The sequence below is a fragment of the Myxocyprinus asiaticus genome, chromosome 14 (assembly GCF_019703515.2).
Source record: "Myxocyprinus asiaticus isolate MX2 ecotype Aquarium Trade chromosome 14, UBuf_Myxa_2, whole genome shotgun sequence".
Classification (NCBI taxonomy): domain Eukaryota; kingdom Metazoa; phylum Chordata; class Actinopteri; order Cypriniformes; family Catostomidae; genus Myxocyprinus; species Myxocyprinus asiaticus.
Genome location: NC_059357.1, coordinates 6801796 through 6824372, shown reverse-complemented (window position 1 = coordinate 6824372; position 22577 = coordinate 6801796). Strand labels below are relative to the sequence as shown.

Genomic DNA, 22577 nt, shown 5'->3' with positions numbered 1-22577 from the left:
AACCTCTCTCAGACTGCACTCGAAAATGAATTGACTCATATCTCAGTTTGAAAAAAAAAAAAAAAAAAAAAAGGACAAAAATGCACTTACAATTGAAGTCTTTGGGGCCACCGTTGTATGGATGTCTATGGGGAATAGCTCTACTATGGTGAACATGTTTTCAAAGTCATTTTGATAATTTTCTGGGGCTTAAAGTAAAAAATGTCTAAGAGGTCTAAACTTTTAAAGACAAAAATAATTATATAAATAAGTCTTATTAAATTGAAATTCTTGGGGGAAAAAATGAATGTTGACATACACTGCATTCAGAAAGTATTCAGGCCACTTGATTTTTTCACATTTTGGTATGTTGCAGCCTTATGCTAAAATGCTATAAATTATTTTTATTTTTTATTTTATTTTTTTTCACATCAGTCTACGCTCCATACCCCATAATGACAAAGCAAAAACCAGATTTTTGCTAACTTTGCAAATTTATTCAAAAGAATAAACTGAAATATCACATTGACATAAGTATTCAGACCCTTAACTCAATACTTAAAAGCACTTTTGGCAGCGATTACAACCTCAAGTCTTTGTGGGTATGATACGACAAGCTTTGCACACCTGGATGTGGGGATCCGCCATTCTCCTCTGCAGATCCTCTCAAGCTCTGTCAGGTTGGATGGAGACTGTCGGTGGGCAGCCATTTTCAAGTCTCTCCAGAGATGTTCGATTAGGTTCAAGTCCAGGCTCTGGCTGGGCCACTCATGGACATACACAGAGCTGTCCCTAAGCCACCTTGCGTTGTCTTGACTGTGTCCTTAGAGTCATTGTCCTGTTGGAAGGTGAACCTTCGGCCCAGTCTGGGGTCCTGAGCGGACCAAGTTTTCATCAAGAATATCTGTATTTTTCTGCATTCAGCTTTCCTTCAACCCTGACCAGTCCCCCAGTCCCTGCTGCTGAAAAACACCGCCACAGCATGATGCTACCACCACCATGCTTCACCGTTGGGATGGTATTGCACCGGTGATGAGCAGTATCTGGTTTCCTCAAGACATGATGCTTGGAATTGAGGCCAAACAGTTCAATCTTCATTTTATCAGACTAGAGAATCTTGTTTTTCACAGTCTGAGAGTCCTTTAGGTGCATTTTTATGTGTCTTGCACTGAGGAGAGGTTTCCGTCTGGCCACTCTGCCATAAAGCCCAGATCGGTGGAGTGTTGTAGTAATGGTTGTCTTCTGCAAGTTTATCCCATCTCCACACATGATCTCTGGAGCTCAACCAGAGTGACCATCGGGTTCTTGGTCACCTCTCTTATCATGGCCCTTCTCCCTCGATTGCTCAGTTTGGCCAGGCGGCCAGCTCTAGGAAGAATCCTGGTTGTTCCAAACTTCTTCAATTTAAGAATTATGGAGGCCACTGTGCTCTTGGGAACCTTCAATGTAGCCAAAAAAAAAATAAATGTTTAGCCTTCCCCAGATCTGTGCCTTGACACAATCCTGTCTCTGAGCTCTGTACAGTGTTTCAGATGTGTAGAAACATCTCAAAGATGATCCAGAGAAATCGGATGCACCTGAGCTAAATTTCAGGTGTCATTGCAAAGGTTCTGAATACTTATGTCAATGTGAAATTTCAGTTTTTTCTTTTTAATAAATTTGCAAAGTTATCAAAAATCTGGTTTTTGCTTTGTCATTACGGGGTATGGAGTGTAGATTGACGTAAAAAAAAATAATAATTAAAAGCATTTTAACATAAGACTGCAACATTAAAAAAAATGGAAAAAAAATGAAGGGGTCTAAATACTTTCTGAATGCACTGTAATTAGTTTGGAATAATGTTTTTTTATTATTTCTTTTAAAAAAAAGCACCGAAACAATTTTAAAATGTCATCAATATTTGAAAAAAAAACAAATAAAACACTGAAAAACATCTAATTAATTTTCAGTAACACATAGGCTGTATGAAAGGAATGACAATAAAAACCATGTGAACATTTTTGTAAGAGCTTCACTGTTGCTAAGTGTGCAATCCTCCAGAACATCCACCAAAACAGAAATGTGGTATATAGGTTTTTATCATTTTATAGACCATAACTGTTTGTAGTAAAGAATTCAATTTCCAATATTCTGTTTGTATGGGTTGCAAAGAACTAGAAACACGAGCTGTGCACTAGCCTTGTTCTGAGTCTGCTTCAACTCAATGGTACCATTTTAGTATGTCTGTCCTATATGGCCTTGACTAAGGGCATATTCACACTAGGCCCGGTTGCCTTGTACCGTGCCCAAGCATGACTGTCCCCCCTCCCTACTTCTTCGCTGGCCTGCATTCACATTGCTCTTAACATTCCGGGCCTGAGCACACTTATGTCATTACGATGCAACTTGTTGTTTTGAAGAAAACTGGAAGAAAATCCAGTCCATCATTGTAACGTTACTTTGTGGCTTATTTTGAGTCGTTTGGGGTGTGGTGACACACGGCCCTCTCGCATGCCTAATTGTCGACAGCATCGTACCACTGGAATTTATCCTTTTCATCCGACGAGCAGCCAGATTTATGGAGTGCATTCCGTACCTTCAAATACTGAACCCAAAGTTTTGTCAGCTTATCATGTCATTGCTCAATGGTTCTTTGGTATCCACGAGCTCGAAGATAGTCGCGAATTTTACCAAATATCTCGTAGTTCTTGTGTTTTGTATCCAGTTGTTCCTGTATACTCTCGTCTGCCCAAATTTCCAGTAAACACTACACCTATGCCATAGACCAAAGTGATCCCTTTGCCCAGTCGCATCATTGACGTCATGTTTCAAGTTACCGTGCTCGGTCACGGTTAGCGTTCACACTAGATGCGTACCATGCCTGAGCCAACTGAACCGTGCCCAAGCCCACCTCTTCAAACGGGCCAAGGCACGGTTCAGCGTACCATGCCCAGGCACGGTACGGAGTGATCACACTAGTCAAACGGACTGGACTTTGGGGGTCAAACATGCTCGGGCACGGTACAGATTGCCTAGTGTGAGTACACCCTAATTCACTGATAGGTCAGTCCTATTCAAAGCAGGATGCTTCATCAACTTTTTGGCTTGATTATATCTTGAGCGTAGCACAACATTTACATTAACAGTGTAATTTTCGTAGGGAATGAGTCTTCATTACAGTGGTGCAGTCACTGACCTCTTCCTGTTCTCTCCTCTTCCAGCGCAGCTGGGCATTGGCAGCAGCCATGGCTTCAATTACAAATGTGGTGGTCATGAAACTAAAGACAGAACGGATAAAAAAAAGACATGTTACTTTCATCTATAGAGTATTAGTAAAGTAAGAAAAGAAAACTGAAAACTGTTATAAAATGTTCCTGGTATTATTGTGCGTAATTCATGAGTGCATGTTATTCTAAAGAAAACGTTTGTTTTCATAATTTTGCGATGAAATGTAAAAACTCTTTTCACCTCTTAACAACTTTTCTTTTTAAATGATGTAATCAAGGCCAAGTGGGTGGGAAAAACAATATAAATAAATAATATCATATAGCCTAACAAGATCCAATCAAACACAAATGGACAAAATCAAGTCCCGCCCTAGATTATTTCCCGCTAATTATTCTCTCACTCGTAAATTTTTACACACTTTACACATTATAGAAGATTAGTAGCATTGGGAATCGTAAGGAATTTAACGATTCCAGTTCCGATTCCTCTTAACAGGTCCTTAATGGTTCCCTTAACGATTATTTTAGGTTTTTTGAAGAAAAAATATTGAATTTATTGATCTTATTGGATTTACTGCCCTCAGCAGCCTGTTACAAAATAATGCGATTATTTCATATATTAACAGAACAGATTCTTGCAAAAGACTATTTTTTTCATTAAGATATTTTATTCATTTTTATATAAAATACCACTAAATTACAACAAAACTAATGAAGTGATGAAAATCATCTGGTTCTGGTATTTTTTTTAAATGGATCCTGTTCTGTTCTAAACCCTAGTTTAGTGTGTTCAGGGTTTCTGCATGTTCGAAGGAATGAAATGTAAGACTTAAGACTTTTTAGGGCCAAATAAAAGAAAGATTTAAGACCACTTTCGCAATAATAATAATAATAAAAAACACATTAAATAATTAATTAGCTGGTAAATACAAAACCACTGAGACTACTTGGATGTCTCTGGACATGTTTTTTATATTTTATTGTGCATTTATATGTTTCCTTTTTTTAAAGAAGTTAATACAACATTACAACTCTAAATGAAAGCATTAAGAATGCATGTAGCCTAATGTATGTAGCCTATATTATGATTCTTCTCTTTAATCACTTGCTTTCCAGCAAGACGTGATGCAATAGACCAATGCTTTGGCAATGTCACTGCTTATGTCAAACACGGAAGTGGTGGCAAAAAGCAACTTTTATCAGATTACGTTGTTGAAAAATGATTCCGAGGGCTCTCGTTGACTGCTGTGGCTTCAAGCCATCAACAGAGCTGACTGGACTGAGATAATTTCAACTCACAACTCTGCAGCAAAAATGTATAGCAAACATGGTTACATGTTTGTTATTAACTCATTTTATTATAGTAAATGTATTGCTAAGAATATGTTTGTATTTATGATGGTTTTGTGTCTTTCGTTTAATCATTTAATCCGTCAAATCTAACAACAGTCAGCGGGTTTTCTGCCACCACTTACTGCGCATGCGCTGACGTTTTTGTAAACAAGAGGATTGGTCTATAGAACTTATTCACAACGGCGCCATGTTTGATTTTTAATGGGAATGGAAATGAAGCTGTGAGGGATAGACTTACCATCTCTTCAATGGCATGCACGGTATAAATCTGTAAAAAGCTCCAATATCCCATCTGATTTTCCACAACTCATGTTGCCTGGAGTTTTTTGTCTACTGAGTGCCCTTGAAAAGATATTTTTCCAATATTTTGTCTGTGGAACGATCCAAAAACACTTTAAACTGCAGTGCAGCCCATCGAAGAGACTGTACGTCTATCCCTCACAGCCTCGTTGTCATTCTCGTCAAAAATGTAATATGGCGCTGCTGTGAAATATCTCAAGTAAAAGTCAAAACTCGTCAGTTACCTTAAAAATGGCCATTTAAAGTTGAAATTATGTATTGAAAATGTTAACAGATTAAGTTATGAAAGAGAAATGTGCTGCATAATTAGTTATGATGTATATTGAAAACGGATTATTTACAAAATATTAAATATAGATAACATATTTTCATATTATGTATATTATTAATATTATAATTTATATCATTATTGTTTTGTATATTACAATTTTTTTTAAATTGACTGATTCAGATGGCAAGAAAATACCTGTATATGTCAGATGGAGATCTAGAGAGATGGAGATGAGAGATATAACAAGTGTAACTCTGCAGCTGAGTAGTTCTGTTAGCTTTACAATTCTTGTCAAAGGTATAGTGTAAAATAGGGAAGTGCCAAAATTTGAAAGGCGTCAAAAGACCGCTCCAACATCACGCGCTTGCAAATTGTCACTTTGACAGCTTTGTCGATTATAAGATGGAGCGATAGTGTTAGCGCATCGCTCGCTTACAGAGACGCAAAATAACGCCATTTGCATTTATGATTAACGGGTTTCTGAAGATTTGTACGTGTAACATCGTAAGTTCAGTAAAAATGCGCTTCCATGCGCGCACTCACACTAAACTCAAGCGTCAGCTGCTAAATGCACGAGAGAGACAAAGAATTTTGACTCACGCAGATTCTGCTGTTTTAAGCGTCTCCTCTATTCACGCCCCAAAATTTAAGACCTCAGCAAACTAAATTTAAGACTTCTTGTAATTTAAGACTTTTTATGGCCTTAAATTTAAAAAAGTAAATTTAAAACTTAAGACTTTTTAAGGACCCGCGGAAACCCTGGTGTTGTCAACGTTCTTTCATGAATTTCTACCATTTCTGTGTGACTTATGTATGTGAAGCTGCACATGATACACATGTTGTCAAGTTCATTTGGACATCTCGTCCCTCACAACCTGTATTTAAAGACTGCTGCTGTCTGGTCTCTCCTCTGCTGTATTACTGATAAACAGCTCCATCTCATTTCATCTAAACATTCATAACTCTCCCCTGAACAGCAGTGATAAATGTTTTATGATGGCCACAGTACCAGCGGCAGCAGTTCAGGGGTTGAGAGGTGAGCTAAAGATGAGAGAGTGACAGAGAAATAGTGTGCAAGAAGGACAGAGTGAAAGACAGAGTGAGAGAGAGAGAGAGAAAGTCTACAGATATAGACGTCTGGCTACCAATGTAGACATGTTGTGCTGTTATTGTACAGAAAACAAAGAATAAACAGAGCTGTACTTCTTAAATTCATGCCCCATGTAGACATAAACTGGGGACACATTTAATCCCCAGTTTTGGCACAACTACAATGCATTTCAATGGAAATCTAATACCTACATCCTCCCAAACCCAACAGGTGATACCCCAGTAAATGCACACCTTGCCTTGCATGCAAGTAAGGCCCAGTATAAGAAAACTAGAGGTGAGCAAACAGCACAGTGACCTATATCTGCATTTAACACATGTTTTCAAGTCTAACTTTAACCTTGATTTAAACACTTTTAACCCTGTGATTTACACTGCAGTTTCCAACAGAATTCTACTACATAACTACATAAAGAAAACAATACTATTTTTAATAACATATTTGAATGTTTTTTTGTTATTCAAATACCACTGAGTACAATGTAAATGTATATTTAATGTTCCAGGTTCAATACAAGTTAAGTTCAATTTACTGCATTTGAAACATAACCTTGTGCGTCCCCACATCCACATGCGTGGACGTTGTATTTTGGCTTTACTATACACAACGTAATATCCATATAATTGAAATTAATTTAAACTGACTGAATACTGCTCACAACACTCTAGACTGTCATTTAAGGGTTAAACTTCAAGCGCACCACGTGTCACGTGCCACAGCAACATGAAGTCGATATCCGTGAAACCCTTCTACGGGCGCAGAGCCAACAGAAGTGCCCCTGGTAAGAAACTGCTTTACGTTTTTTCATTGAAAAATGTTTGGGTGTAGAGTAGCATCTATAGTTTCGTTTAATATATGCTGCTTTAAAAAATGTATTAATTTTTCATGTGCCGGTGCGCTGATAAACATGATGACCACATACATGGATTTTGGGACATTATTCCCTCAAAATCTGAAAAAAACATTTTATTTTGAATAACTTCCAACATTAACACATCTGTGGGTCGCTTCATTTGAATATATATTTTGTTATATTTTATTTTGTTATCACTGTTCTATTCATTAATATTAGTAAATGCATTCCTATATTCACTGTGCATTCTCACATTTATCTAAAAGCAGATAAATGTTGCTTTCAGAGGCTTTATATGGAGTAAGGATGAAAATAAGGTGTATTTCGAACTGTGCAGACAAACAGCACACTGGAGGTTAAATCATTCACTAAATAGGGAGCAAGGGAGCATGCTATAGCTCTTTATGCAGCTAAGTGCATTCACACCTAAAATCCAACCAAAAGTTCAGTTTAGGCTGCAGATGATGTTTGGATGACTCCACATGTTTGGCAGACATCGGGCAATGATAATCCGTGCATAGATTCAGTATGTATAATTTTATTTTAACATGGTTGGCAGTGATTGGATAATGCTGGCTATTACTTTGAATCAGAATTAATTATGCAAATGTTTTATGTCTTTAACGTCTCAAAAATATGAATAACCATCACTCCAGGAAACACAAACAATTTGATAAAAAATTTTTTTTTAAATCTGACTTTCTATAGCTTGATATTATTTAAAATCACAACTTAAGGCTGATTTATACTTCTACATCGAACCTATGCTGTAGGCTTTGCGTAGCTACGGCGGTGCAGATCACAACAGCTGTTATTGGTGCACTTTGTAACCAGAGACCGCCCTCCAGGATGATAACAACAATATCTGAGGAAGCGTCGCATTTTACCTAGATTAGTTTAATATATATGCATCATATCACATTGTATTTGGACTCTGGACAATTAAAACAATTGTCTCAATCAGGAGCATCTGTTGTTTTTACGTTCTGTTTGTGTTTCATGAAGTTAGAAGTTACAAAAGATATTTGTTAACAGCTTATAAACTCTAAAAGCTTTTTTTTTCCCCTCAGGGCTTTTACTTGATATTAATTTGATATGTGTGTGAAACATTATGTGTTGTATTCTACTCGCAACCTTTCCGATCTGCACAATGATTTGACCATGTGTTTGACAATATTGTGTAAAGTAAATAATCATATTCACTTCTAATTTGTCAGCAAATTAGAAAGAACTTGATAAGAGTTGGTTATATTGCCTAAATGCATTGTAAAGTCTTTAAAACAACACCCATTAAGTGTACGCCAAGCGAGGTATAGTTATTAATTAATTTGATGATTTCTTTTTCAGCATGGAACGTCAAAAGTATGCCAAAACAATTTATTATTATTTAAGCAACTCAAGAGTAAGCATACAGTATTTGTCTTACTTATTTGCTCCCTACAATACAGGCAACATGTATCATAAATAATATGTAGCATACCTAAATTCAAACATGTTCACATACTTTAATCTCATTTTTAATCTTACAATAATTAAATAAATACTTTTGAATCAACAAATTACATTGCTTTTGTTTATTTATTTATGTATAAATAGCATTTTGGCTGTGTAATTGCAGAACGATGCAGACACCAATGCAGAACTATAAATTCAATCCAATATGTTGGCCCCTACGCAGAGCCTACGCCGTAGGGTCAACGCAGAAGTATAAATCAGTCTCTAGTACCGCTGTCCACATATTTGGACATCAATTTTTAGAAAAACTATTTGCTTAGTGGGGCCTGGGTAACTCAGCTACCTGGAGTCACGAGTTCAAATCCAGGGTGTGCTGAGTGACTCCAGCCAGGTCTCCTAAGCAACCAAATTGGCCCGGTTGCTAGGGAGGGTAGAGGCACATGGGGTAACCTCCTCGTGGTCACGATTAGTGGATCTCGCTCTCAATGGGGCGTGTGGTAAGTTGTGCTTGGATCGCGGAGAGTAGCATGAGCCTCCAAATGCGGAGTCTCCGCGGTGTCACGCACAACGAGCCACGTGATAGGATGCGTGGATTGACTGTCTCAGAAGCGGAGGCAACTGAGACTTGTCCTCCGCCACCCGGATTGAGGTGAGTAACCAAGCCACCATGAGGACCTATAAGTAGTGGGAATTGGGCATTCCAAATTGGGAGAAAAGGGGATGAAAAAAACAAAACTATTTGCTTGTTTATTAGGTGCAACTAGTTACAAATCAAAAAGGGAAATGGTAAATTCACACAGCAGTCACGCTCGGGTCTCAGAAGGATAATTTTGATTTACACAAAATAAAATAAGTTATTTAAAAAATAAAAATACAATATAAATTGTGGTTACAGTAACGCACTTAACCCAATGAAAGTGAACGGGGCCAGTCCATAAACATTAAAATACACACTCTTTCAAAAGTATATCGACAAGACGTAAACATTATACTGCACGTGTTAACATGATTTTAGTGTGACTTTATCTGTGTAAAGTTATATCCAATATTACAATTTAATTGTAATGGCATCGAAACACTATAATCCCGGTATTGGATATAATTTTACACAGACATGTATAATGTTTACTAGTGGTCGACCGATAAGGGTTTTTCAATGGCCGATGCTGATATAAATGTTGATAAACATAATACAATTTAACAACAGCAAATCAAACAGCAAAAAAAAAAAAAAAAAAAAAAAAAAAATTGTTATTTGTTTATGGACTGGGCCAGTTCACTTCCATTGTAAGTTGATGGATAAAGCTATTTCGTTGGAACAATTCAAACTGATAACTCATGAACTTGTCTTTTTGACTGAAGCCCCATACACACTTTATCGCTTGATGTCACTAGTCTCTGTACTGTGAAGTTGCTAGTAAGCGTTCCTACGTTATTGGTGGACTTCACGTCTGGCCATATCTTTAGAAAATGTGATCACAGATGAGATATACTGCCAGTAAAACTAAGATAACATTCTAATTTGACAAGGAATGAGTTCTACTGTCCCTGAAAACACACATTCTGCTGTGGAGAGTGTTTTTATATAAACTACAGCAGTGCTCAATGCATCATATCGTTAACAAGTCGAATTATCTATCAATGTATGAATCAAACTCACTCAGTCTGCCGACAGTTTCTTTTCCACGCATCATTTTATTATATCAAAGTATGTGGTTACAGACAAATCATATAGTACAGTGAAATCACTCTCAGAAACTTCTGTCTTGCCTGCACTCAACTCCAATATCTTTAAAATCAAATCAAATCACTTTATTGTCACTCAACCATATACACAAGTGCAACAGTGGGTGAAAGTCTTTGGTGCAGCTCCGAGCAACATAGCAGTCATGACAGTGATGAGACATACATTTACACAACACAATTTACAAAAATAATATACAATGTACAGTATACAGTATATGATACACACAATATGGAATACATAGTATACAATAAAAATAGTATATATCAAATATACAGTAGGTTGTATTGTGCTGTACTGACATTCAGGCTGATAGTCAGTTGCCAGTGTGTTGTTAAGAGAGAATATAATTTATGACAGTCCAGTGCGAGATAATGAGATTAATAAAGTGCAGTGCTGATGTATATTGATCGTGAGAGATCAAGAGTTCAAAAATCTGATTGCTTGGGGGAAGAAGCTGTCATGAAGTCAGCTGGTGCAGGTGCTGATGCGGGTGCTGATGCTGTGATACCGCCTGCCTGATGTTAGCAGTGAGAGCAGCCCATGGCTCGGGTGGCTGGAGTCTCTGATGATCCTCCGAGCTTTTTTCACACACCGCCTGGTATATATGTCCTGGAGGGAGGGAAGCTCACCTCAGATGTTGTATCTGGCCGTCTGCTTTGCGGTTGAGGGCAGTGCTGTTGCCGTACCAGGCAGTGATGCAGCAAGTCAGGATGCTCTCTACAGTGCTGGTGTAGAACCGTGTGAGAATGTGGTGGTTCATTCCAAACTTCCTCTGCCATCTCAGGAAGAGGCACTGATGAGCCTTCTTCACAACGGCCTCAGTGTGGACGGACCATGTGAGTTCCTCTGTGATGTGGATACCGAGGAACTCGAAGCTGCTGACTCTCTCCACTGGTGCTCCATTGATGGTGATGGGGCTGTGTTCTCTGTCTTTTCTGTCCTGAAGTCCACCACAAGCTCCTTGGTCTTACTGACGTTGAGGGAGAGGTTGTGCTCCTGACACCAGTGTGTCAGAGTGTGCACCTCCTCTCTGTAGGCTGTTTCATCATTGTCAGTGATCAAACCTACCACCGTTGTATCATCAGCAATCTTAATGATGGCATTAGAGCTATGTGTTGCCACACAGTCATGTGTGTACAGGTTATACAGGAGTGGGCTGAGAACACAGCCCTGCGGGGCTCCAGTATTGAGGGTCAGTGATGAGGAGATGTTGATGCCCATTCTAACCACCTGGCATCTGTCCAAGATCTAGCTGCACAGTGAGCGGTTTAAGCCCAGAGCTTCTCATCAAGCTTGGAGGGCACTATGGTGGTGAATGCTGAGCTGTAGTCTACAAACAGCATTCTCACATATGTGTTCCTTTTTTCCAGGTGGGAGAGAGCAGTGTGTAGTGTAAATGCAATGGCATCATCAGTGGAGCAGTTGTTGCGGTAAGCAAACTGCAGTGAATCCAGTGAGGAGTACAGCACAGAGCAGATGTAATCTCTGGTTAGTCTCTCAAAGCATTTGTTGATGATGGGGGTCAGAGCAACAGGACGCCAGTCATTTAAGCAAGTGATTTTGGATTGCTTTGGTACAGGCACAATGATGGACGTTTTAAAGCATGTGGGGACCACAAGGAGAGGGAAAGATTGAAAATGTCCGTAAAAACACCAGCCTGTTGGTTCGCGCACGCTCTAATGACGTGGCCCGGAATGCCGTCTGGACCCGCGGCTTTACGGATATTCACCCGTCGGAAGGATCGGGTTACATCCGCTACAGAGACGGAGAGTGAACTAACCTCTGTAGCTTCGGCCACGAGAGCTCTCTCTGCGAGGGCGGTGTTATTTCCCTCGAAACGAGCATAAAAAGTATTAAGCTCATCCGGAAGGATGGCAGAGTTTTTATTCCGTTTGAAGTCCTTGATGATATTAATTCCCTGCCACATGCTTCTAGATTCGATGCTGTTGAACTGTCCTTCAATCTTGTCTCTGTACTGGCGTTTGGCTGCTCTGATAGTTTTGCGAAGGGCATAACTGGCTTGTTTATGCTCCTCGGCATTCCCAGAATTAAAAGCGGAGGTCCATGCATTAAGTGCCGCACGAACATCGTTATTAATCCACAGTTCTGTGTTTCTTTGCCCACTCTAACCTTTTCTTTTTGTTTTTCTGGTTCAAAAGTGGCTTTTACTTTGCAATTCTTCCCATAAGGCCTGCACCCCTGAGTCTTCTCTTTACTGTTGTACATGAAACTGGTGTTGAGTGGGTAGAATTCAATGAAGCTGTCAGCTGAGGACATGTGAGGCATCTATTTCTCAAACTAGAGACTCTGATGTACTTATTCTCGTTTAGTTGTACATCTGGTCTTCCACATCTCTTTCTGTCCTTGTTAGAGCCAGTTGTCCTTTGTCTTTGAAGACTGTAGTGTACACCTTTGTATGAAATCTTCAGTTTTTTGGCAATTTCAAGCATTGCCTAGCCTTCATTCGACAAAGCAATGACTGACTGACGAGTTTCTAGAGAAAGCCGTTTCTTTTTTGCCATTTTTGATCTAATATTGACCTTAAAAGGAATAGTTCACCCAAAAATGAAAATTTGCTGATAATTTACTCACCCTCAGGCCATCCAAGATGTATTTAAGACTTTAAGGATTTCATTTCAGGCCTCCTCCTCTAAACAATGCAAGTGAATGTACTCCATTTTTTGACGGTCCAAAATGCATATTTAGGGTGCATCAAAATAATTCACATGACTCAAAGAAATAAAGTTCTTTGAACACAAATGATTGATTATTTTGAGAAACAAAACAATACTTATATACTTTTTAACTACAAATGTTCACTTCGGTACATCTCTGTGACGTGCGCTCATGAGAGGGATGACGTAAGCTCGTTGGTAAGGTCACGCGTCACGTGGAAGAGTCAGGAAGCGTGTCATTGTTTACATTGTTTTTTTTTTTTTATTATTTGGAAAATATTTTCTTTTATTTTATATTGTTTTGAAATTGTTTTGGACTGTTCTGGTTTGTGAATGGCGCTTGGTCTGTGCAAGTTTCTATTGTAAACAACGACGCGCTTCCTGATTCCGTCACGTGACGTGTGACCTTCCCAACAAGTTTACGTCATCCCTCTCATGAGCACAGGTCACAGAGATGTATGAAAGTGAACATTTGTAGTTAAAAAGTATATAAGTATTGTATAAGTATTATGAGTAAAGTCTTACATTTTGTTTTGATGAAGAAAGAAACTCAGATACATCTTGGATGGCCTGAGGGTGAGTAAATTATCAGCAAATTTTCATTTTTGGGTGAACTATTCCTTTAAGACATGCCAATCTATTGCATACTGTTGCAACTCAAAAACAAACACAAAAACAATGTTAAGCTTCATTTAACGAACCAAATAGCTTTCAGCTGTGTTTGATATAATGGCAAGTGATTTTCTAGTACTAAATTAGCAATTTAGCATGATTACTCAAGGATAAGGTGTTGGAGTGATGGCTGCTGGAAATGGGGTCTGTCTAGAATTGATAAAAAATGACATTTTTCAAATAGTGATGGTGCTGTTTTTTTTACATCAGTAATGTCCTGACTATACTTTGTGATCAGTTAATTCACCAAAGTGGCAAAGTACCAATTTCCTTCCGAAACAGCAAAATCTGTAAATTATTCCAAACTTTTGGCCGCCAGTGTATGTATGTGTGTGTGTGTGTATATATATATATTTATTTATATACACACACACACACACACACACACACACACACACACACACACACACACACACACACACACACACACACACTATATGGACAAAAGTATTGGGCCACACCTCTTAATCATTGAATTCAGGTGTTTCATTCAGTCCCATTGCCACAGGTGTATAAAATCAAGCACCTAGCCATGCAGTCTGCCTTTACAAACATTTCTGAAAGAATGGGTCGTTCTAAAGGGCTCACTGAATGAGCGTGGTACTGTAATACAAGTCAGTTCATGAAATTTCTTCCCTCATAGATATTCCATGATCAACTGTAAGTGGTATTATTGCAAAGTGGAAGCGTTTAGGAATCACAGCAACTCAGCCACGAAGTGGCAGACCACGTAAAGTTACATAGTGGGGTCACCAAGTGCTGAGGTGCATAGTGCATAAAAGTCGCCAACGCTCTGCTGACTCAATAACTGCAGAGTTCCAAATCTCCTCTGGCATTAACATCAGCACAAAAACTGTGCGCCGGGAGCTTCATAGCGTGGGTTTCCATGGTCGATCAGCTGTATGCAAGCCTTACATCACCAAGCACAATACCAAGCGTCGGATGGAGTGGTGTAAAGCACGCCACCACTGGACTCTGGAGCAGTGGAAACGTGTTCTGTGGAGTGACGAATCACGCTTCTCTATCTGGCAGTCTGATGGACGAGTCTGGGTTTGGCGAATGCCAGGAGAACGTTTCCTGCCTGACTGCACTGTGCCAACTGTAAAGTTTGGTGGAGGAGGGATAATGCTGTGGGGATGTTTTTCTGGGGTTAGCCTAGGTCCCTTAGTTCCACTGAAGGGAAATGTTAATGCCTCAGCTTACCAAGACATTTTGGAAAATTTTATGCTTCCAACTTTGTGGAAACAGTTTGGGGAAGGCCCTTTTCTGTTCCAGCATGACTGTGCCCCAGTGCACAAAGCAAGGTCCATAAAGGCATGGTTGGATGAGTTTGGTGTGGAAGAACTTGACTGGCCCGCACAGAGCCCTGACCTCAACACTAATCGAACACCTTTGGGATTAACTAGAATGGAGATTGTGAGCCAGGCCCTCTCGGCCAACATCAGTATCTGACCTCACAAATGCTCTTCTGGAAGAATGGGCAAAAATTCCAACAGACAAACTCCAAAATCTGCTGCAAAGGGGGGCCAACTCGATATTAATTCCTCTGGATTTAGAATGGGATGTCATAAAAGCTCTTGTAGGTGTAATGTGTAGGTGTCCCAATACTTTTGTCCATCTAGTGTGTGTGTGTGTGTGTGTGTGTATATATATATATTATAATATATTATAATACACACACACACACACACACACACACACACACACACACACACACACACACACACACACACACAGTTGAAATCAGAAGTTTACATTCACCTTAGCCAAATATATTTAAACTCAATTTTTCACAATTCCTGACATTTAATCTTAGAAAACATTGCCTGTCTTAGGTCAGTTAGGATCACTATTTTAAGAATGTGAAATGTCAGAATAATAGTAGAGAGAATGATTTATTTCAGCTTTTATTTCTTTCATCACATTCCCAGTGGGTAAGAAGTTTACATACACTTTGTTAGTATTTGGTAGCATTGCCTTTAAATTGTTTAACTTGGATCAAACGTTTGAGTAGCCTTCCACAAGCTTCTCACAATAAGTTGCTGGAATTTTGGCCCATTCCTCCAGACAGAACTGGTGTAACTGAGTCAGGTTTGTAGGCTTCCTTGCCTCCACACATTTTCGTTTCTGCCCACAAATCTGATTGAGGTCAGGGCTTTGTAATGGCCACTCCAATACCTTGACTTTGTTGTCCTTAAGCCATTTTGCCACAACTTTGGAGGTATGCTTGGGGTCAATGTCCATTTGGAAGACCCATTTGCGACTGAGCTTTAACTTCCTGGCTGATGTCTTGAGATGTTGCTTCAATATATCCACATAATTTTCTTTCCTCATGATGCCATCTATTTTGTGAAGTGCACCAGTCCCTCCAGCAGCAAAGCACCCCCACAACATGATGCTGCCACACTCATGCTTCCCGGTTGGGATGATGTTCTTCGGCTTGCAAGCCTCACCCTTTTTCCTCCAAACATAACAATGGTCATTATGGCCAAAAAGTTACATTTTTGTTTCATCAGACCAGAGGACATCCCTCCAAAAAGAAAGATCTCTGTCCCCATGTGCACTTGCAAACTGTAGTCTGGCTTTTTTATGGTGGTTTTGGAGCAGTGGCTTCTTCCTTGCTGAGCAGCCTTTCAGGTTATGCTGATATAGGACTCGTTTACTGTGGATTTAGATACTTGTCTACCTGTTTCCTCCAGCATCTTTACAAGGTCCTTTGCTGTTGTTCTGGGATTGATTTGCACTTTTCACACCAAACTACCTTCATCTCTAGGAGAGAGAATGCGTCAACTTTAAGCGGTATGATGGCTGCGTGGTCCCATGGTGTTTATTCTTGCGTACTATTGTTTGTACAGATGAACATGGTACCTTCAGGAATTTGGAAATTGCTCCCAAGGATGAACCAGACTTGTGGAGGTCCACAATTTTTGTTTCTAAGGTCTTGGCTGATTTCTTTTGATTTTCCCATGATGTCAAGCAAAGAGGCACTGAGTTTGAAGGTACGCCTTAAAATACATCCGCAGGTACACCTCCAATTGACTCCAGTTAGCCAATTAGCCTATCAGAAGCTAATTGGCTAATTGCCTAAAGGCTTGACATAATTTTCTAGAATTTTCCAAGCTGCTTAAAGGCACAGTTAACTTCTGTAAACCTCTGACCCACTGGAATTGTGACAGTCAATTAAGTGTGAAACAATCTGTCTGTAAACAATTGTTGGAAAAATTACTCATGTCATGCACAAAGTAGATGTCCTAAATGACTTGCCAAAACTATTGTTTGCTAATATGAAATCTGTGGAGTGGTTAAAAAATGTGTTTTAATAACTTTAACCTAAGTGTATGTACACTTCTGACTTCAACTGTATGTATATTATATATACACTCACCAATCAGCCACAACATTAAAACCACCTGCCTAATATGGTGTAGGTCCCCCTCGTGCCGCAAAAACAGCACCAACCCGCATCTCAGAATAGCATTCTGAGATGATATTCTTCTCACCACAATTGTACAGAGCGGTTATCTGAGTTACCGTTGGGTTTGTCTGTTCTAAACAGTCTGGCCATTCTCTGTTGACCTCTCTCTTATCAACAAGGTGTTTCCATACGCAGAACTGCCACTCACTGGATGTTTTTTTTTCTGGCACCATTCCGAGTAAATTCTAGAGACTGTTGTGTGTGAAAATCCCAGGAGATCAGCAGTTACAGAAATACTCAAACCAGCCCGTCTGGCTTCATATATACGCATATATACGTGTATAATATATATATATATATATACATATACATACATACACACACACACACACACACACACACACACACATGTCATTGTATTATTTTGCAGTATCAAGTCTTTCATCTCATCAACATTTAATTCAGATTGCAAGCTCACAACTTGTCTTATTTTGTTGTGACGCTATGTAGATTCATAGCAGCCCTGAATAGCGGTGCAGGACAAAATGGTACACAGCACGGTAATATTCTAAATAAAATTATCATTGATCCCATTACTATAATGCTTTGGCAACACAGACCCTGATTTTTAATGGCAATAACAAGCTTCTTTGAATGTCAAGAGAGGACTTAAGAGAGATCATAAGAAAGAAAGAATGAGATGTAAAAGTGGAAGGAAAAACATACCTCATAAAAGACAAAAATGAAATGAGGGACAAGCTGACTGCCCAACCAGCTGTTGCAAAAGCCTTGGGCATCGTCAGGGCACCGGTGCCGACAATCAGATTGAACATATACACCAGGCCAACCTACACAAAGACAAACAAACAGAAGTAGATCAATTCTAAACCACATTCAAAAGTCTTCACAGATATAAATGTTATATCATAAGGAGGCAATTTTGTGATATATATACACCGATGCCGTTTTGGCAGCACAAGGAGGACCTACACAATATTAGGCAGGTGGTTTTAATGTTGTGACTGATTGGTGTATATATATATTTTTTTAATCACAGCAAAGTCCCATTATTAATCCATTCGTTTGTTATTTGTTCTGCTTTCCTGCATAGTGGATATTGCTGGAATGTATCATCACCATGTATTTTAATAAGATAATGTGTAAAATAATCCAGCATTGCATTTCCTCTCACTCAAGCAAATCACTTTATATAGTCAACTTAATATAGATATACTGTATCAACTGTTACTTTCTTTAGGAACTGATGAGGATTTCCATTATTGATTACCTTTTAAATCCATTGCATTACCCAATGCTAGCCAAAATGAAAATTGTGGGTACTGAACATACAGTTAAATACAGTATTAAATACTTTCCCTTTTATTCTGGTTTGTAAATAATCCATAAATAAAACCAGGGTTTTAGTTTAACTGATTTTGAATGCTATAGAATGAAGACAGTATTGCATATTTTGGCATACTATCTGTTGTATGTAATTTTTTTTTTAAATTAAAATCAGCTAAATGTGATGCACTCTGAGAATGTTTATAGGGAGTCACTGTCTGATTTCCTTATCCATCTTAAAATTAAAATGGGTGTCTGAAAAGTTCCTAAAGGAAAATTCCGGTTCCAGTACAAGTTAAGCTCAATCAACAGCATTTGTGGCATAATGTTGATTACCACAAAAATTAATTCTGACTTGTTTTCTTTAAAAAAAAAAAAAAAAAAAAAAAAAAAAAAAAAGCACAAATCTAGGGCCTGGGTAGCTCAGCGAGTATTGACACCAACTACCACACCTAGAGTCACGAGTTCGAATCCAGGGTGTGCTGAGTGACTCCAGCCAGGTCTCCTAAGCAACCAAATTGGCCCGGTTGCTAAGGAGGGTAGAGTCACATGGGGTAACCTCCTCGTGGTCGCGATTAGGGGTTCTCGCTCTCAATGGGACGCGTGGTAAGTTGTGCGTGGATCACGGAGTAGCATGAGCCTCCACATGTGGAGTCTCCGCGGTGTCATGCACAACGAGCCACGTGATAAGATGCGTGGATCTCAGAAGCCGAGGCAACTGAAACTTGTCCTCTGTCACCTGGATTGAGGTGAGTAACCACGCCACCACAAGGACCAACTAAGTAGTGGGAATTGGGCATTCCAAATTGGGAGAAAAGGGGATAAAATATACATAAAAAAATAAATTAAAAAAAAAAGCAAAAATCTGGGTTCCAATGAGGCACTTACAATGGAAGTGAATGGGGCCAAACTGTAAATGTTAAAATACTCACTGTTTCAAAATGATAGCCACAAGACATAAACAATATGCATGTTACCATGATTTCAGTATGATAAAATCGCTTACTAACCTTTTCTGTATAAAGTTATAGCCAATTTTACAACTTTGTTGCCATGACGATGTAATGACAACAAACCCTAAAATGACTGTATATATGACAATCTGAACTTAAACAATACACGAGATTTAACAGAAGAATTAATGTAACCTAAGTGATATTATAAAATTATAAGCTTCACATTTCTGCCTTTAAACCCTACAAAAATTGGCCCCATTCACTTTCATTGTAAGTGCCTCACTGTAATCTCAAATTTTTTTTTTTTTTAAAGAAAATAAGGGACGAGTCTAAATAAATTGTTGTAATCAACATTATGCCACAAATGCTGTCAATTGAGCTTAACTTGTATTGAACCTGGAATATTCCTTTAAGCTTCATATTCCCAGCTGACAATACGAGTTCAAGCTACTGAACAAGCTAAAAACACTCATGTCTAGATCATACATTGTTTTCTGCTGATTTAAGCCAGTGAAACACTTTTTTTTTTTGCAGGAAACATCACCTTTTCACTCCGCTTTTGTGACTCTGTAAGCTTCCCCAGTCACTTGCGTGATCCCATTTCCTCTTTAGTGGCAGTTAAATGAGTAACACAAAGTATGTGGTTCAAAATCACATGACAGTTAGGTAAAAGCACACTGAGCCTTTATGACAACTGTTAACTTGCATTATTTTGATTATCAAAGCTTGAAACGGGGTGCAAGGAGACTTACATGAGTATGTCAGACTGTGTCTAACATTGCTATTGAAGAATTACTATTCTAATCTCAAATTATTTCATGAAACATTCATTAGAGTGCAAACAGGCAACACAAAAACATGTCACATCCATGACATGACATGTACCTTGGAACACTATTTAAATAACATGTTAAAGAATTAGTTCACTCAAAAATGAAAATGTTGTCATTGTTTACTCACCCCTGAGTTGTTATAACCCTATATGACTGACTTTCTTTTTCTTAACACAAAGGGAGAAACTGTGAAAAAATTGTTCTCAGTGAAGTCATACAAATGGCAGTTTATGGTGACCACCTCTTCAAGCTTCAAAAGAATGCAAAAGTATAATTCAGAAGTCTAATAAATTATTCCATGAAGCATACAATAAGGTTTGATGCAAAACAATCCGAAATCTAATGTATAATTTAGTGAAAATGTTCACTGACCGATGATCAGCTGTGTGCATTCATGATAGAGCACGAGAGCAACAATTCACGCAGCTCCCTCGCGACATGGGGCGTTCAAGCGAAAACTAATTTGTTTATCTAAAAACAGATCCTCCACAGCGATAGCGACAACAGAACACAACACAGCTGCACACAAAATAGAGAACAGATCTGACTAAACATGTCTGAAGAGTTTGTAGTTAAAACATTGATGCATTTCTATGCCCAGCCTTATTATTATTTTTTGAACGGATTACTCGGAAATCAAACAGAAACATAGAAGAGGCTACAGGCAGCCTCAGTCACACCATGTCCTAACCTGACGGCAAACGACATGCGATAAAAGGTATATTTTCTATGAGTTTTTGTCCTAACCAACAGTGACGAGTGACTTTACATTTTATCGATCGCTTGTTTTCGCCGAAATTAATAGAAATGCACCAATTCTTCCGACTACAAACTCTTCAGACATGTTTAGTAAGTTCCATTCTCTGTTTTGTGTGCAGCTGTGTTGTGTTCTGTTCTGTTGTCCCTATCGCTGTGACAGACCTGTTTTTAGATAAACGAATTTTCGTTTTAACGCCCCAGTGTCACGAGGGTGCTGCATGAACTGTTGCTCTCGTGTCCTATCATGAACGTGCACAGGAGATCATCGGTCAGTGAACATTTTCACTAAATAATACATTAGATTTCAGCTTGTTTCACACCAAACCTTATCGTAAGCTTTCATAACAATCATGAATCTCATGGAATAATTTATTAGACTTCTGAATTATACTTTTTGTCCTTTTGAAGCTTGAAGAGGTGGTCACCATAAACTGCCTCTGTATGAAATCAATGAGCACAACATTTTTCACAACTTCTCCCTTTGTGTTAAGAAAAAGACAGAAAGTCATTCGGGGTTATAACACAGGGGTGAGTAAACAATGACTGAATTTTCATTTTTGGGTGAACTAATACTTTAATATGAATATAGTCATTATTCAGTACCATGATATTACCCATGACAGTTTCATTGTACCACCATAGTACTTTTTCATTCACATACAGCTGTGTAGTTTATGTACAGAATAGTACTGCTCAGTCTGTTAACATTTATAAATTCAGGATTATAAAGAATACTTACAAAAGGTGAGTAAGGCTCCCCTGTCTCTGTAATGCCCCCCGCCATCTCGAAGAGGTAAACACAAAAATCAAAACTGAAAGTTTACCACCCTAGAGTGAAAGAAATGTTATATTTTAATACTTAATCACTTACAGACATTTCAAAGTGCCATAGCAGTAACATGACTAGCAGTTTATTGATTATATCTCCCCTCAGCTGTCACAAAATCTTTGACGTCTAATAAGTATATGCTACATTTTTCAATGTACAGCCGCTTTAGGATGCTTTATGCTAAGGTGTCACCATAAAATACAGAATATCCACCAAGACAAGTTCATAAAGCTTCTGTTATTGCTTTCAGAAACTGCTCACCTGACCCCGTTTCCACGCTGTGACGTAATAACTCTTGCTGTCAAGCGAGGCGACGGTTTTTATCGTCAGAACTGCACGAGACTTGATCAGCGACGCAGCGCGCGAGCAAACGCCACGTAAATACAGAGTGGTGCGCAACGCTCAAAGCTTCCCATTATGTTGTAAGCAGTTACTCCAGACATGCTGCAAACGTTGTTGTTGTTGTTGTTGTTGTTGTTTGTGGAAACAGACCAGTCATGTGAGCGCAGCGGCAGGACACAGGCTCCTGTGAGAGAGGCGGGAAGAAACGGCTCGGAATTTATCGCTGATTGGCGGGATTTGATGACGTTGCTTTCATGAATATGACACGTTATGGACCAATAGGAATTAAATGTTGAAAATGCTCTTTGTAAACTCTAATTCCTCTGAGCTTACGGAACAAATGGAAAAAAGAGCACAGAATTGTTTAATAGAAAAAGATGTGATTGATGTTACTTTCTCTTTTAAAGATATGAAATCCATAAATGCGTTTTTTTAATTTTTTTATATCTCCCCTACTTTTTAAGAATGAATTAAAAC

At 38.7% G+C, this 22577-nt stretch overlaps 1 protein-coding gene across 1 annotated transcript in view; it reads right to left on the bottom strand.

Annotated features, from left to right (window-relative positions):
* LOC127451117 (transmembrane protein 104-like) overlaps positions 1–22324 on the bottom strand; it is a 107690-nt gene extending 85366 nt beyond the window's left edge. The window contains exons 1-4 of the mRNA XM_051715554.1: positions 22020–22324; positions 21669–21757; positions 17764–17885; positions 3155–3236 (exon numbers count right to left, since the gene is read on the bottom strand). Of these exons, the coding sequence (XP_051571514.1) occupies positions 3155–3236; positions 17764–17885; positions 21669–21713 (249 nt within the window). The 5' untranslated portion in view covers positions 21714–21757; positions 22020–22324. The remainder of the gene's footprint in view (positions 1–3154; positions 3237–17763; positions 17886–21668; positions 21758–22019) is intronic.
* Positions 22325–22577: the final 253 nt, after the last annotated feature.